Source organism: Magallana gigas, chromosome 8 (genome assembly GCF_963853765.1).
Source record: "Magallana gigas chromosome 8, xbMagGiga1.1, whole genome shotgun sequence".
NCBI lineage: Eukaryota > Metazoa > Mollusca > Bivalvia > Ostreida > Ostreidae > Magallana > Magallana gigas.
In genome coordinates, this window is record NC_088860.1 from 35,677,381 (window position 1) to 35,695,565 (window position 18,185).

Genomic DNA, 18,185 nt, shown 5'->3' on the forward strand with positions numbered 1-18,185 from the left:
CAGACCCCCCCCCCCCCCCAAATAGCCCCTGCAACTTGGCCCTATAAAATGATGAGCTATACCCAGGCTATATAATGCTATACAATGTATATGGTTCATGAAATACAATAGTCAATTGATTGTCTACTACTGAAGCGGGAAAGGCTGGCTGGCTTAGTAAAGAGGTGATAATGATATAATTAAAACATTGATTTTTATGTAGGTAAATATTTTTCCTTTAGTTACTACAATAATTACTATCATAGCTAAGAAAATTATCAAAGAAAAGACACACCATAAGATGATAACATCATTATCAGCTTTTAACTACCCCGGCATACAGTGATTTGGATCATTCCATGATTATTAATGTGTCATCAAAGGTGTGATGAAAATATCAGCAATGATGTGATGAAGAGTCCGCATATGTCCGCAAAGATGTGATGAAATCAAGGGAGAATCCTTATATCAGCAAAGATGCGATGAAAATTTCCTATTAGCAAGAGTGTGATGAAAAGTAAGCAAAATGTCCTCCTTTTAGCAAGGACGTGATATGAATATATTAATTTAAAATATATCAGAAATATTGCTTTTTTTTTTTTTTTTTTTTTACATGTAAACAAAATGCATCAAAAGTAGTCAAATATCAATTACTTATTTTTTTAAGAGAATATGTATGTCTCTACCATAATCATATCCTCTTAGCTGCTTCCTTTGAAATTGTATATCTTTATAAGGTAATAAATATTATTTTTAATTTTCACATAAGGAAATTCTAAAAAAAAACAAACAAAAAATACCAAACAACATATAAATGTTTTATATTTCATTAAAATAACAAACTTTGGAAGCGATAACACCATAAAACATGTCTGAATATGAATAAAATCAAACAACGGATAGGTAAAGTGTAGGATAAATCCAATTTCATACAAAAAAAAAATCACATAAACAGAAATGATAACACAAACAAACCACCTCTGGAAAATAGAGGACCTTAGCCACAAATCTTTTGCAATATTTGGTGTTAACTTTAAAAGTTTTTTTTATAATGTTGCACGAATGTTCTTTATCGGGAGCAACTTAAAAGATGATGGTTCACCCACCCAATTGATTAGTTGTTTGGTTTACAGTGAGTGTCTTTTATAGGAACAATATCTTTTTTATCTGAGTTTTTAAAAAAGAAATGTACATATGTTTAGTTCACTTCGAAATTTCCAAAGCTAGTAACACCAGCTGTTTCAGTCCATCTTCCTCACCAAAACCATTCCCAAAGAGGGGGAGGGAGGGGCCTTGGATAAAAAGGAATTTGACAATTGACAATTTAGTTACTTATACTCTACATTCATGCTCAAATCATGCGGGGTGGTAGCCTAGGATTCCTCTTGAAATATTAATGTATTTAAGCCAACCCTCCTCCTCCCCAGATAAATGGAGAAAATTTCCTGAATGAGAAACTGAATATTTACCATTCCACAGAGTCCAAAATAAAATCGAAACTTATCTAAACTGACAAAATAAATTATATGTAATTCTTGCTTCATAAGGAAATAATATTGAGATAAAAGCCCATCAAGATGTATTTCAATATGAAATGGCCCAGCTGATAATATATAATCCATCACAGAAGCAGTGGAAGCATATTGAATAAATATCACTCTTCATCTATCTCCTTCTGTGGAGAATTCAATTTATAGTTGAAATGTTTTCACTAAATGAATAAATTAATATAAAAAGATAAAAAAAACATTGCCCATGAGAGTCTTTTGTTATTTCCTTTAAAAACTGACGAAACAAACAAGGAAATATTTCTCAAAAGTGCCCTTGGCTAGCTGCATGCTTTATCCAAAAAATTCCACATCTTTCAAGAAATAATGATGCCTATGGCATCTTTATTTCTTGAATCGCTAGGAGTTATTTTCTGAAGATTCATTTTCTGTGTCCAGATCTTCCACTTCCTCATCATCTTCGAAGTCCTCCTCCTTACCAACAACTTGTTTCCCATTCTCCTGTCTTCCATCCAAATTAACCCCAGGATTTCCTTGAACCTCTTGTTCAGATGTCTGAACAGGTTCTACCGTCTGAACACCTGGTTCACCACTTCCTTCCTTCTGGGAAACAGTTAAACTTTCATCATTTCCATTTGTCATTTTAAAACGAGAATCTTTTCCTCCTGCCTTTCCACCGAACACAGGAATTTGAGTATGATAAGTCTTTATGGTTTGGAATTTACACTTGGAAAAAGCCATGATGCAGTGCAAGTTTCCGCCTGCTTTCTTGGCTTTCCGCCGCTGCATGCCTTTTTCCAGTCTGCGAATGTCCAGGAAATCGGGGTTGACACACCCAATATCTGTTACTATATCCATCCATCTGTGTATGGAAACAACAATTTCAGTACTTGTTATATTTATAGTGTTATATACATATATTCGCTCCGATCGCTTGTTCGCGCTGAGTGGTTTCGCTCCGAACACATGATCGCCCCGAGTGGATTCGCCGGGATTGTATTAATAAACACTACAATACACACTGCTTGTTGCTTTTGTTTTTAAATATGTAAATTAAATGTTTTAGAAAGTAATTTAGTTTAAATAGACAATAATTTTATACACATGCACGAACATCGCCTGAGCAGTTTAATTAGTCGGCAATTAATCCATCTTCAATAAAACCGTTAAATAAATAGCTTTGATTGCGATCTAATTTGGAGAACTAAATGATGGGTATCTCAAGAATTCGTTAGCGCGTTTTTTTTTTTTGGGACCAGTATTCTGAAAGAGTATAGCAAAGAAATGGTCTGTGAATGCTGCCTCTACTGCCATAAGCTGCTGAGTACCTAAAATATAATGCATTATATGATATAATAGATTATAAAATGATTTAAATAATGCATAAAATTCCATAAGATGCCCGCATATACATGTTAAATTAATGTATTATTAATTATATTTTCAATCGAACTTTGAATATTTTCTATTTTGCAAGCTATATAATTTTTTTTATGTCCATTTGGCCAATGCATAATTATAAATTATCAATGTCGTATTTTGTAAACTGTTTATAATGACCATATATACCGGTATGTAGAAGAATTAATCGTTCTTAAGAATTTTCCCCTGTTAAATTAAATATTAAATCTTCCAGACTTATTCCAAACAGAGTAATTGTAAATATATATCAAATAGTGTTGATATACAGTATAAAAATAGCAATAACAAAAAGAAAATTAATTATTAAATAAATCTTCCATACTATTTGATAAAGTTTATTTATTGATTTTTTAATAATATTGATTTTATAATAATAATATCCATAAATATATTAAATAAGAAATGCCTAGACTAAACATTGTTTTATGAAGTGTCCTTAGTATAATTCTGAAAGAGATATACATGTAGGTATATTAAATAATTTAAATAATATTGGTGTTGTATATATGTGTTTTCTCTATATTTTCTCTATATTTTCTGTGACTTTTATATTACAATAAATCTATAAAAGTTAACATGCCTTCTTCTGTTCTTCTGTTCACCATATAATTAAGTTAAAGAGAGTTAAAGAGAAATAGATGATAAAGATCACAACAGCATAATTATCTATATATACAAGATATATACTACATAATTAATTAAGAAAACCTTGCAAGTTATATGAACATTATACATAATTTAGTGAAATCACGGAAAATTGGCAAAAAATGATTTCACTCCCATGAAAATAACATGACAAATTTTCATAAAAGCATTAAGAAAGCAATGTAAGTAATGTTAAAATTTTACATAACTAAGTAAAATCACGGATACATATCAATGAAATGGCTAAAAATGCCTTCACTACACAAATGTTTATAAATGGCATTTATTAAGACAGCTCGATTAGGTGAAATCACGATAATCTTAAATTATTCCATAAAACACAACGTTAGCAATTATTTGGGGTTTGCTTAGATCAATAAATACAGGTAATCCTTGATCGTTAATAATATTTATATAATATATTGAAAAGGGGCGAATCCACTCGGCGCGAAACCTCTCAGCGCGAACAAGTGATCGGAGCGAAACCACCCGTTACCGTATTTACCTTAATCAATGAATATTACTGTTGAATCACTTTTATTCCTGGAGGTCAATGTTCGTGGGTAGCCAAAATTTACCTTGTTCATGGGGAGCATAATTTTGGGATAATTTTAATAAACATTAAACAAATGTTAGTATATACGTGCGTGGGGGTTTAAATTCATGGGCAGGGGTTACCCACGAAAGGCATGTACATTGGACCCCCAAGAACGATGATGATTTTACAGTATCAATGAGATGAGAGAAAATGACTCTTTAGTGAGTCTACGAGTTACTGATCTACATACTGATGTTGTAAGTAGCATGAGTGAGTACCTTTTACAGTGTATGGCTGGGTGACCACTGGCGGGGTCTCCAATCAGGATCCAAGTATTTAGATCCTCCTGAGGTAGTACACCCCTGAAAATCATAGATCATATCATCTCCCACTGCATAACTATGATCAAAATAATAATCTAACTCTGAAAATGTTAAAGCTTATCATCTCTATACATAACTATGCATATTTATCATTTTTCATTGTAAATTCCAGTACTTCTCGGAAAATCATATACTAGTACATGTAATATATATCTTATCATCTTGGGATGTAGCTTGGATTACTGGTATATTACATTGCAAATTTGTTTACACCTCTTAAAATCATTGATCTTTCATTTGACAGCATGTTTTAAACAAAATACAAAAGTCATGAATTTGGGGCACACCCCTCTATTAATGACCTTAATCATTTCTGTGGGATAAGAGAGTAATACTTCAAATATCCAATTGTTTTTGTATTCAGTGTTGAATAACAAAAATTAAATACATGTGCATGTGTACCAGGTTTAACATGCATGTATATCTTTTTTTATTAACAAAAGAAGGAAATATAGTTTTCCATAGAATTGTGGACAAACACATTTTCATGCAATGTCAGGAGATCTGTGTAAAATAAAATGTGAGTCAATGGGAAAGTACTTATTCAATGACATGTAATTTTTCACCATTCAGCAAGAGAGGATTTATTTATTACTTTTCCTTATGGAAACAAATGACATGACAAATATGCAAAAACATGTATCTTTTATTTTTCCTTCTTACACAAATAAACTTAAAGCATCCTCATTACATAGAACTGACCGTCCAGGCTACAAGAAACAGATCAAGTACCTGGTACTGTAGTACTGAGTTTTTTTTATGAGGGTGAAAAGTATTTGCATTTTGATCCAAAATAAGGTGCATATATTTTATTAGCTATTTTATGTTGCAATTTCTAAATTTTTGTATCTGAGATGAAACCACAAAATTTAGTCCCCTCAAAAACTATCACCCCTGCAAATAATTCATTGATACGTAATAAACCTTACGCGTAGGCCTCTGTGCACTTGATAGGAGTGTCCTCGAACCCCATTGGACAGAAGTAGTGGTTCTGGCAGTGGTAGATGAAGGCAGTTGTGGTGTCCTGGAGGCCGCGCTTCAGGCTGACCAGGGCCTCCTCGGGGGACGTCCCGTATGTCTTGTTCTTACCCTGGGTCTTGTACAAGAAGTAGGCCCGTCCCCTGACCTTGAAGTGGTCGTTCAGCATTTTGAACCATCTGTAAATTTTTTTTTTTAATTTAGGTAGTGTATTTGACAATAACTGCTCTTAAGTCATAAATAAATGTTGTGGTTTTAGAAATCTGAAGATAAAATTATTGAGACAAATACTGATAATTAATAAACATGAAATGAGTACCTTTTACAGTGAATGAAAATATTTTGAGGTATTTTTTCAAGGTTAAAGAAATTTATGTGGGCTTAACTATAATTTCATCACTACTTACAAATTAAATTAGAAATTTGTACACGCTATAAATATAAATTCCCTTAATAACATGAAGTTTAAATTGAGTACATGTAAGGATTATCTGGTATTAAATAATGTATCCATATAAGTATTCTTCTTGCTTTAAATGAAAAAAAAAAATATTCTCTATTATTTCTATTTTAAAAAGCAAAATAAAAATTGTTTACCTCAAAAGTGTGGCATTTCCAGTAAATGGTCCAAAGCGAATCTCTCCAAATGGAGGCTTAAATCCCAGAATTGTCAAAGCCTCTTCTTGTGTGATAGGATTTAGACTGATATTAATTAAAGAATAAAGATCGATATTTAGAAGAAAGGATGTTAATATTCATTAAATATGTCGGTGTTTATTAAGTTTTTTTAACTGGTAAATTTTCAAAAATGATTTTTTTACTACATGTACTTACAACAATAAATATGCATGAAAACAACAATTGATTTAACATATTATAATTTGATATACTCATTAATTCAAAATGAGCCTTTCAATTTTTGACAACCAGTAAAACACTTTAGTAACAGAAAACCTATATATGTTTAGGTATATTTGAACTTCAAGAGTAACTTGATTCTAGTGTAATAAGTACATGTTCAGTACTTACTTTCCATTGCCCAAAGTACTGAAGAGAAAGTTCCAGCAGGACACAAGGGAGGTCAATCCGCACGACTTGCTGTACTGTGGTCGACTGATACAGTTCCTGCCAATGTCAAAAGACAAATATCAAAGTATTTTCAAAACATAGAATTTGCACTTGAATTTGCAATTTCGCATAATTCTTTAAATGATAGGTGAAATAAATCAAATGTAAGACATTAAAAATCCCCTACAAAATTTAGATATCAAATGGAAAACTTAGAAATACTAGTAAACAAAACTCAAACAATTAATATTATTTTATGAATTCAATTTCAAAAGTGAAAATTTTTTGTATCCGACTCTCTGTGAAAAAAAAGTTCTTTCAAAAGATTTTCTTTTCTTTTTTTATTAAACTATGAAATAATGTTGCTATTTATTAATAACAAGAATTTTTAAATTTTCTTTAATTAGTCCTACTGATAGGAGGTGAACTCTTTCCCCACATTACCATCGCTTTTGGTCCAGTACTTTTCGGGAGGAAATCTCGGCTGAAGTGGCCGTCACTTTGGGAGGAACAAAATTCTCGTAAGATTCATCTGTTTCCTTGGGCTGGAGTTGACTAGTGAGAACTGAAAGGTAGATTCCATACTGAACCTGTACATTCAATTTATACCTCAGCAAAATATACCAATCTATTCCAAAAAGTAGAAAGATAGGAGCAATGCAACATGAGGTCTGGACATTAATTCTTGGGATTAACCTGTCCATACATCAAGAAATTTCTGCATTTCAGGACCAATATAACGAATATAAATGGCTGTACCAAAAACAATTGTAATCATGCATGAAAATTTTTTCTCCAAATTACCAGACACTAAAAGCAGTCATAATAAAGCAGTATAAAAAACCTTTTATTAGAAGAATGAAACAAAAAAAAGCAAACATGCAAAAAAATAAAACAAACCGGGTTTTCTTCCACTTCTTCCATGAGGAAGCATATCTGAAACATCCACCTCCCATGCAAGGCTCCCATCCCCATCATCCAGGTCATTCCCAACCAATTGACCCGAACATAAAATACCAGAGTTACCGGGAATCTGTGAACCCCCGTCTCTGATGGGTGGCAAGCGAAACGGCCTCTCCTCAGATTTCACAAATCCGGATGAGTTTTCCGGGGAATCTCCCATTGTTGCAATGTACATCTGCTTGGCACTGTTGGATTTCTTGAGCTCCGAGCCTTTTGCTGAGTTGGCGGATTTTCGGACCTCGGCTGTTGGATTGCTGTACGTCGGATTATAGCGATGTTCGGTAAGTGTGTGCTCTCCTATCTTTGGCAGTTTGTCTGCTGGTTGGGATTGCCTTGTGATGTTGGTTCCGGATGACTGACTTCCTGAGGCTCCTTCTACTGAGAGTCTTCTTGTCAGGTTCCCTGATACAGCAAACCAAAATACTAATTCAAGTACAGTACAATACAGGGGCATGTCAAAATATGTATATACAGTGAAGATTATTGTAAATACTTTTACATTTGTTACTAATGGTATAAAAAATTTACTTACATGTATATTATAATACATGTATGCCTTATTTCCAAGTCTGCAATTGTTTCCAACAAATGAAAGTAGATTATAACTTTTTTTTTCATTGTTCATGACTTTGTATTATAAAAAGAGGGGGAGGCTACCTACAAAAACCTTGTGTGTCTTTATCTTTGGAGGTTTCACTAAGATGTTAGCCTTCTTCCAAAGGAAGAGGGTATAAATGTACCTTTATATTGTAGATCTCATGCTTTAATTAGCCTAGGGTGGAAACTGTTTACCTAGATTGGCCTGTTGTAGTACTCTGGCAGTGTCCACTGCAGCCTCAAAGTTCTCATTGGTCACATGGTTAAGCAGCTCCTCCACCTCCTTCACAAGCCTGGCAACAATGCTAGCATCAATCATGGCTGGAGCTGGCACCGTGGGCTGTCAAAGCACAACAGAATGTTTTCAGGCTAAGAAATTAGGTGCAAAGTTATTCAGCATTCAGACCAAATCTCAACTGCATTTTCCGAGATAAACAAAATTACAATCATATTTAACTACTGTTAATACTGTAGAAACACATATTTTCGTTGGGTCAAAATTTCATTGTTTTTAAACGAAATAAGATTTCGTTGGTATTTAATTTCGTCATATCGTAACCTCTTTGTATTCATTAATACTCTGGTTAAAAATTCGTCATGGATTTAATTTCGTTGATTTATTCTGCCATCGAAAATAACGAAATTAAATCCTCAACGAATATTTCTGCTTCTACAGTATATTAATTTACCGGTATATAAATCTGCATTGTTTAAACATGAAGGTACAAACTGGACAACTTATCTGCTACAATGCAGTACTCTCTGATCCTAAAGCTTTGTTAAGATGTTGAATGAATTAATATCCCATCCCTCCCCAAAACAAAAATGAGGCCGACTATATTTTTGAAGCTAGACACAACAGTCCAAGACATAAAAAATGTCAACATATTTGCTACCTGAATATTTCAAAGATGCATAGCAAAACATTGACGTTTGAATTTTTAAGATGCACAATACCTGAGTAGGAGGGGGGAGACTGTCGCTGGCGTCGAAAAACTCCTCCTCCTCATCCTCGTCCTGACCGTCATCATCGTCGTCAGAGTAGGGCACAAACTGGGGGCAACTGCTGCGGCTGGTGGGGCCCTTAGGAGGGTCTTCCGGGCGGGGCTCATCGGGCGGGGCGGGGACCAGTCCAGAGATCGACTTTCTACTGGAGTTCCCCATTGATCGCTGAAAGTTCCAAATTGTATGTGAATTCGTTATACATTAATTATGCATTGAATAATGATCAAACTAAACAGATTTTTCGCAGTGTCTGGCTAAAGCTGGGGCATGTAAAGAGTATCAGATGGGATTTTTATGTGTCATCTAGTGTATATATCACCTACATGTTGAATAAGCCAGTGCAATTTACTTGATGGAAAAGGCAAGGTTTTAATCAATATTTAACAACAATATGTGGTATAATTGGGAAAAAAACAGACAGATCATTGACTCAGGGAAATACATGTAGATTACTTTTTCATATGCTTGTTATCTAAATATTAATTATCTTCAATACATTACAAAAAAAATTGTTAATATTAGAAGTATACACTCAGTTACAATTAAAATGACACGCATGCAATTTGAAAGACCACAAAATTCAGTGAGAGTCAAATCAACATAACTTCTATTTACGGAGACTTGTTCAATCAATACCCTTAAAAAAGTAATCAATGAAATTATGTAGTCTTCAGAATTTAAGCATGCACACAAACAAACAATCAAAATGCTAATAAAAATTGATTTAAAAGTAAATGAAAGAAATTTCTGATCACTTGATTGAAAACCGTGGAAGATGAAGTAAAATTGCCCTTGAACTTGAGACTGACTTTGCGACCCAGCAGGTCCATGCTTCGGGTCAAGGTCGGTCCTCGTAGAATTGTCTTAAAATAGCTATTGGAATTTTCCATGATTATCACATGTCATGCACTGTCCCACATTATTTACATAAAATATTATTCTGTAAGTTTCTGTTTGTTAATTCTAACTGCAATTTTGAGCACACATATCACTTCTTATAAATGCGAAGGAAAAAACCCACAAAAAATCTCTTGCATCCATTTCTACTCTGGAGCAATCACATGTTTTTGATTGAATTAAGATGTGCATTTTTTTTTGAACTCCTATATTCGTTAGCACTAAATAAGAGATAAAATATACTCCGGCATGTAACATTTTTCATCCCAATCACTGAACCTTCTAAGTTTTCCGGCTGAACGTTAATCATGCATCAAGAACAAAAAATGATTTTGTCCTAATTCGAATAAAAAGTCTCCTGTTTTAATCTTTGAAATGTAGGTGTCCATTTCTGCATCCTTTGTGCAAATAACAATTCAAAGCAAGAACATTTGAGTCGGTTCAAATCTGTGATTTAAAATCCACACAAGGGAATGAAATCTTTCCTGACTCTTTAATGACTTGAGCAAACATGTCGTAAAAGAATAATCAAAACACTGCACTGTGTTAGAGTGAATTTTTAAAACACAAGCCGCCAAAATATCCTGGTGTATCACACAATCAAATGTTATGTAAGGTTAGTTCATAACACAGCGAACTAACAGAAGTTATTATACTGGGTGTAATGCAAAGTTAAGCAAAAAAAGAAGAAGGAAAAAAATCAGCAATCCGACATTAAGTTTAATGAATTGTTGTTAAGAAATGTCAGGCTGGGTTTAAATTGACAGATAACTGTATGGCGATACAATTGTTATATTGTACACTGCAAGGTGTATAGAGAACAGTGTATATACCCCAGATAAGTTATGTACCTTGGATATCAACCTCATGTCTGTTGTCTGCACTGACACTGAAATGTAAAAATCAAGCTTACATATGAGAGAGAGAGAGAGAGAGAGAGAGAGAGAGAGAGAGACAAAAGAAATAGTCCTTGGGGAGGGGTCCTACAAAGAACAAAGCAGATTAAAATTACTGCCAAGAATTTCTTTTTCATGCAGTTTTGCATAAATTATTACCAAGACATTTTTTAAAAGGTGTGAAGCTCGTCTCCATTAAAAGGAGTTGAAATGGTTGAAGTAAATTAAAGCATTATTTATGAATGAATATTGACCAAGAGAAATAACTCTGAGAGCAATAACTCTAAGAGAGAGAGAGAGACAGAGACCAAGAGAGAAAGAGAGAGAGAGAGAGAATAAATTTACAAGAGAGTCTGAGAAAAGACACAAAAGAAAGAGAGACCAAGAGAGAGAGAGAGAGAAAGAGAGAGACAGGGAGAGGGACAGAGACAGAGACCAAGAGAGACAGAGAGAGACCAAGAGAGACAGAGAGACAGAGAGACAGAGAGAGAGTATACTAATTCAAAAGGACAAGAGAGAGAGAAAGAGAACTTTAGTCATCATTAAACATCTGTTGTCAAGAAGCAGTAGTCAATAAGTAATAAACGGTATACACATAGTAACTTCAATATCCCATTACTCTTATTTTCAAGGGATTGTGGCAAAATAGAACTACTTATCTCTACAATGTAAAGTAAAATTCTTTAATATCTGAAATAAGAATTTTAAATCAATACTCATTTTTATTATTCATGTATGATCATTTAAATTAACCCTTATATAGAGCCTGTTCAACTGTTTTTGATGTTGGACATACAATGCAATTATAATAGGCCGACAAGAATGGTTGAACTTTTGATATCCCATATTTATGTAAAATTCAACTGATTAAGATTCATTATTTCCGAATCTACTAAAGTGTACTCGGAATCATTAGAATAATCACTCGATCTGTCCATGAAAATGATTTAGCCACATCAATATAAAAGACTGCAAAGTCTGGGTAAGGAATTTTTCAAATCATTTCACCGAGGGTCAATAAGCACATATATCATATATATCTAATGATGTGTATTTATAAATTTTTAGAATTTTTATCTCAACCCAATAATTAATGTTGTTTTTTTTTTTTACATAAAAACCTCCCAAATGCTCTAATCAAAACTACTGTTATTGTATTTAACTTTTATCATTTACATCAACTTAAATTTGAAGAGTATAACATTTCGAGCTATTTCTCTGGATTTATTTTGATATAAATAATTGCTAGAAAAACAAACTGTTAAGGAGAGAGATGGAATACATTTGTCAATCTGTATATTCTTATAATTCTTTTAAATCATTATCCTACACAAACATTTTATTTATATTAAAAATTACAAATTATCAAAAATAACAGTAAAGATAGCTGATCAGTGAGAAGGTTTAAAACATGTCCCATATCAGTTCATGTATTTCTCTATCTTGGGGAATGGAATAAATTACCTCATTTACTTCTCGATGCAAATCCAAAATATTCTCCAAATTTGTTCCAAGTATTGCATTTCCTCACTTTTCACACAAACTTTGTATCCCAATATCATGGCATTGACATTATGACAGAAACATGGAGAGGCATAAATACTTACTTTACCTTTTAAACATGTGATTGTTTTACCAAGTAAACTGTTCAATGAAATGGAAATCAGATTAAAGACTTAGACTGAAAATAACACTGAACTGAATAGCATAGCACGCTGATTCTCCAAAGATTTAATTTAAAATTGAAAGAAAAGCTATTTAAAAATGGCAGGTTACTATTATGATTATATTTTCTTCATTTATGTATTCATATTTTTTTCAACACATGTTTCTTATCACTTCAGAATTATATCATTTTAGTTTATCTGTTCAAATTTATGGAAATTAAAGTAAAGCAAATTCTTTAATCACTAACTGCACGTACTTTCTGGTAAGCATTACCGTAACTATCATATACCAAACCGGGTAGTGGAATTTTTACACATTATACAAAGGGAATAAAGGTTGTAGAAAACAATCCATTTATAAGCCTCAAGACAAACAAAAAATGCATCAATTTTAACTCAATCATATATCTATCAATTAATTCAATCCCCATTAATGAAATTAAGAAACCTCCTTGCCCAAATCTTCAATCTCCAAACAAATACAAATACATGTACTTTTAAGACCCCTTCATCTGGGCCTCCCCACAAACTGACACAAAATCTGATGACTTTATCCAACAGAGCAAATCATATTTTCAGTAATCTGGTAATAGTACCCCAGCAACTGTTTGAACTAAAAAGACAACCATAAACAACTTCCACCAGACCCATCCACCCCCATTCTTTAACCAAGAAGTATGAAAGGAAAACTTTTTGCCTTGTTGTTTAAACTCCAATAACTTAATTTACCTGCATCATGTTTTTCCTCCTGTATCAGTTCTCGCTGTATGGACACTTATTGATTGCATGTACAATGATTATGTATATTAAGAAGTAAGCTGTAAGGGCCTCTGAATCACCGGGAGTCATGGTCTATCACATTTTCAAATCAATGAAGAAAAAAAAAGAATTTGTTTCTGTCATTATATACTCTGAAGACAAAATGCACTCTGTCATTCGAGAGTTAATCAAATGAAATAGACTTTTTTCAACGATAATAACGTCTATACTGTCTAGCTGTAATGGCAGCAGCTGTATTAAACTACGAATACAGGATTATGTTGAATACTTATAGAGAGCATACTTAACCCTGCTTTCAGCTAATCATTCAATTGCAGTTAAGATGTATTTCAATCAGTCATTGTTTTAAAATGATATCGGATTGTAAACAGTGGGGAAATCTTGAGTGGGGGAAACGTTTGCAAATTTCGCAGCAACGTAAAGATCGATCGAATTATATCACCATTTTATCAGAAATTTCGCAGCAATGAACGTAAAGTATTATCACCATTTTAGCAGAATCTAAACAACATACCATAGCTGAAACATTACAAACACCAAATCTAATTTGTAAGTTTTCCAATTCCACAGCTACAATTCAAAACCTAATTCCAAAAATATCTCCTTTCAAAGGAGTAGATGTGTTCTGATCAAAGGGCAATAACTCTTATCATTTTCCCTGTATCTATGAAACACAAAAATATTGATATTTTATGAAATCATTTCTTAATACCAAAGGAGGAATGAACAAAATACAAATAAATAAACCATTGAATTGAACCCTTGATCCCTGCATCTCTAGTCAAGTTCCAATGAAAGGATCATGCAACTATCAAATTCGAAGGTTGATCTTTATATATATTTAATTATGTGCCTCAATAAATACAATCACTAAAATAAACCAAGATTTGTAATAACAGACCAAAACGGTAAAAAAAAACAACAACATAAAACAAGATGAAAAACATCCATGTATTAGTGCAAGTTTAAAAATTAGTTTCATCAAATGTCAATGAGTAATTTAAAGGCAGCTAGCACTTTATTAGGCTCTAACTATCAACAAACTTACTTCGATCTTATCATGACTAAGTAACAAGTCTTGTCATGTGCATGGTTCTTGTAGCCTTACCTTGCGAAGCATCCAGATTTTAGATCCACTCGTCCCTTGCCTAATTGGCTTAAAATCACATTTCATAAGATTTCTCATGACAAGATTTACATGTTGTCAAAATGTGCAAATTTTAGCAGCTTAAATTGAAATAAAAACCTTAAAAGTTATTATCTAATGTTTATTGCACATGTTAGTTGATAAAAGGGTATAAATACAATCATCTGGTTTCAGAGAATTGAATTGATTTTTTAAAAGGGGTCGGTAATCTATTTCCAAACCTTTCTATTGACCTGGCCAAGCCAAGTGCTGAGGGTTTATATTGATCGTTTAAACTGCCCTACATTGAAGATCCATTGAAAACGAGTACATTTACATTCAGTTTGCAAATGCGTTTGGTCATTAATTGTTATGAATCTATTTTGATAACTGTAGAAACAATGCAGCTCCCAGACATTCAGTAACAATTAAATGACTTTAATCCAACATTTCCAATTTTATATCTCCCCTCTCTCTCTCTCTCTCTCTCTCCCTCTCTCAAATCTAATTCTTGTTTATTCTTTTTCTTCTGGATTTTTCACTGATTAAAATCTTTCTCTTTAAATCTTTCGTGAGATTTTTGTGTCACATCTCTCTTGACGTGTCTTGACAATGTGTCACTATTCTCCCTTTCTCTTTACTTATTAATAAATTCTTGTCATTCAACTTTTTCTTCAGACCCCTCTCTCTCTCTCTCTCTCTCTCTCTCTCTCTCTCTCTCTCTCTCTCTCTCTCTCTCTCTCTCTCTCTCTCTCAAAGATTCAACTATCTACAAGTTAAAACCAAATCAATTGATCTATACAGATTTAAATCCTGCTGAATATTGTCTGGAGTTTCTTTAAATACCTAGTAAGTATTTTAGTTTCCAACTCCATTGAACAAAATACACCAACAAAACGGACGCCATTTGTTATTTATTCTTAACTGCAAATTTAATGACAAGTTTCTATATGTCTTCCTCTCAGTGTGCACAATTCAGAAGTCAATTGAATAAGTTTGTATTGATCATTCAGACGAAATGCGTCCCACAATGACAATAACTCCACATGTTTAATAGAAAGAAGAAGGACTCAAAAAAGGAAAGCTCTAAGTAGACCATATACAACATACATTGACAACCATGATTCACAGGACGCGTTAGTCATTCATTATTTGAACACTCTAACAAAAAATCAACCCAATTGAAGTCTGCTAGGATTAAAGCAAATGAACGTAGCAATTAAGTTTAACTGAATACCACAAATCATGCACTATATCGTTTAAAGTCTTCCTTAAATAAGCAAATATCTTACATGTTTGCTAAACCACCAACAACCCCTCCCCTTTTTTGCACGTACATACACACACACACACACACAAATGCACACCAAATATGGTATTCACCTACCTCAAGTGTAAACCAGTCCTTTGCTGGCATCTGTCTTGTTATATGAAGAAGTTTATTCACATTTGTAACATTCTCAGAATTATCTTCACCCTGAAATCAAGAGGCTCTTAACTTTATTTAAATTTCTCATGAAGATTTAAATATACAGATTATGTATATAAGGTACCAAGCACCATGGAAAGGCTGAAAGCATTATAAGCAAATAGAGATATAGTCACATAGAGCATTTATGTGAATTCTTTAAAAATATTCAATGTACATGTTTAAAAAGGAAATAAAAAACATTAAGGATCAGCTTAAATAAAATCTGAGACAATGCAGTACTGTTGAACCTTTGTAATCTAAAATTAAATATACAAAGAAATATTTCCAACACTATGTTATGTCGAGTACAATGAACTCTATCATCCACCACATTGTATAATAATAACTGTTTGATGTGACATAATAATATATTTTGAAACTTGTTTATAAAACAAGTGTTGTACAGTTACACCTCTATCACTCGACACTTAAATTTGTACTGTAATAACCAGATGAATGGTCTATAAATTGACTCTGTACCTGGAAACTTATTTATCCGAAACTATGTATTTAGTACAGTTAAACATCTATCATCCTACACTAATCTGTACAGTAAAAGCTGTTAAATCTCTGACACCATGTTCAATGATATTGTCATTTCTTATGTTATGTACACTATATACAGTGAAACCTGTCTTATCTGACACTTTATAGAGTGTAATCTGACTTACCCGACAGTACTTGTACAACATACATTTGTATAATGATACCTGTCTTATCTGATAACTTTGTTTAGTGAGACAAGTCTTATAATTAATATACAGCAATGTGAAAAAAATGACTATTTATAATGACTATTTCAGAGATTACATTTAACTATACTCTATGAACTTAAAAACTGTGATTCAAGATAGTCACTGGCCCACACTCTATGGAATTACAAATCTTGTGCCGATATCTCATCTTAAATAAAGTTTTCTAGCTGGTAAAAAAAAAAAAAACCAAAACATTTTAAAGTCACAAACTTTATGAAAATTATATTTAAAGGTTCAATAAAAGTTATATTCTGCAACTGGTCATTTTTATCTTATTTCAAACTTGTATAATGCTCTAGAACTTTTTCACTTTGACGGATTTTGTTGAGTGATGCTTGTTATAATACATTTTAGACTGACCTTAATTTATAGTGTATTATAATAAGTAAATAGATAGGCACTGTGAACTAACTCTCTTGTAACAAATCAACACTTTAAAAAAGTGATTGTGAATATTAGCTTCACTTTCCAAAGTGTCACACCATAAAACATATTTGGTCGGAGCAATTTGAATAATTTTAAAGGGGTACGCCGGGTGGAGATGATCATGGGCTTAAGTTTAGATTAGGTTATATAGTTTGTCCCAAGTTATTGCTTCCATCAATTTTTGATGATTTTTAATAAAGATACACGTACCTGAGAAAGAAATACAATTGAAATCGATGAAAGCTAGGGAATATAATATCCAAGATATCTTCATTGAACAATTATCCCTTTTTACTCATAAAATTTCAATGGAACGAAAACAAATTTCTTACGGAGATTTGTAATGGGAAATGTTTACATCTTATCTCCATTCGGAATACACTCGGAATACATCGCGCAATTTTTTAACATTATCATCCGGGCTTATTAATGGCTGAGGCAATGCAAAATCTCCGTAGACTTTCAATTCTTGGATGTGTATTGAAACCTGAAGCGGTAGAGGGGGCGTTTCAAAACAGATAATCTGGACATTTTTCATATTAGTGGATGAAAGTAGTTTGAGCACAAAGGTATTCACTATTATTGAAATATCAAGCAAAAAGTGGTGGAAGCAAAAACTCGGGACAGCTAGAGTACAGGAAGCAATATGCTGTTTGGATAGGAGCTAGATGACAATGAAATGATTTATGAACCTTTCCCAACAGTCACACTATAAAACATTTCAAATATCAAACATATTATAAACTCTTTTTTAGATAAAGAAAGACAAGTGCCTTACATGCGCAAATCCCACCCCCTGGAAAATTTAATTTTATTAAATTCACATGGTAAAATTATTGCATATATGCATTAGACCCCCCTCCTCCAAGAAAATTTTTCTTGATCCCCGCATACCTTATTTTATGAAAAATGTATGTGCATGAGTGTATTCCATATCTTACCAAAAAAACTGTCTGTTTGTTTACACTGTATTCAGGAAGTTGAAAATGCACTATAATTTTAAACTCCATTGTAGAGGAATGAAATTATTTCAGAATTATGACATACTTTCTACTTGAAATTTCAGTACATAATCCTTAGA

At 32.8% G+C, this 18,185-nt stretch overlaps 1 protein-coding gene across 8 annotated transcripts; it reads right to left on the minus strand.

Annotated features, from left to right (window-relative positions):
• Positions 1 to 784: 784 nt before the first annotated feature.
• LOC105348439 (basic immunoglobulin-like variable motif-containing protein) lies at positions 785 to 18,129 on the minus strand. 8 transcript variants are annotated; one of them, XM_066068048.1, is made up of 12 exons: positions 18,046 to 18,129; positions 15,840 to 15,929; positions 14,435 to 14,482; positions 9,039 to 9,251; positions 8,277 to 8,421; positions 7,548 to 7,886; positions 6,966 to 7,086; positions 6,483 to 6,578; positions 6,051 to 6,155; positions 5,405 to 5,632; positions 4,371 to 4,454; positions 785 to 2,349 (listed from the first exon to the last, which is right to left on the minus strand). In XM_066068048.1, exons 1-12 carry the CDS (start codon positions 18,112 to 18,114, stop codon positions 1,887 to 1,889), a joined length of 2,001 nt encoding a protein of 666 aa, XP_065924120.1. In that variant the 5' UTR covers positions 18,115 to 18,129; the 3' UTR covers positions 785 to 1,886. The 8 variants fall into 8 exon arrangements, with proteins under 8 accessions (XP_065924120.1, XP_034328563.2, XP_011456147.3 ...); XM_034472672.2 differs by having other exon boundaries at positions 7,422 to 7,886; XM_011457845.4 differs by lacking the exon at positions 14,435 to 14,482 and having other exon boundaries at positions 7,422 to 7,886.
• Positions 18,130 to 18,185: the final 56 nt, after the last annotated feature.

Coding starts and splice junctions, on each gene's coding strand:
- LOC105348439 (XM_034472672.2), bottom strand. CDS start 18,114: ATGGAGTTTAAAATTATAGTGCATTTTCAACTTCCTGAATACAGTGTA. Junction 14,483..15,839: donor AGGACTGGTTTACACTTGAG/GTAGGTGAATAC, acceptor TGTGATTTTAAG/CCAATTAGGCAAGGGACGAG. Junction 6,579..6,965: donor GTACTGGACCAAAAGCGATG/GTAATGTGGGGA, acceptor TGACATTGGCAG/GAACTGTATCAGTCGACCAC.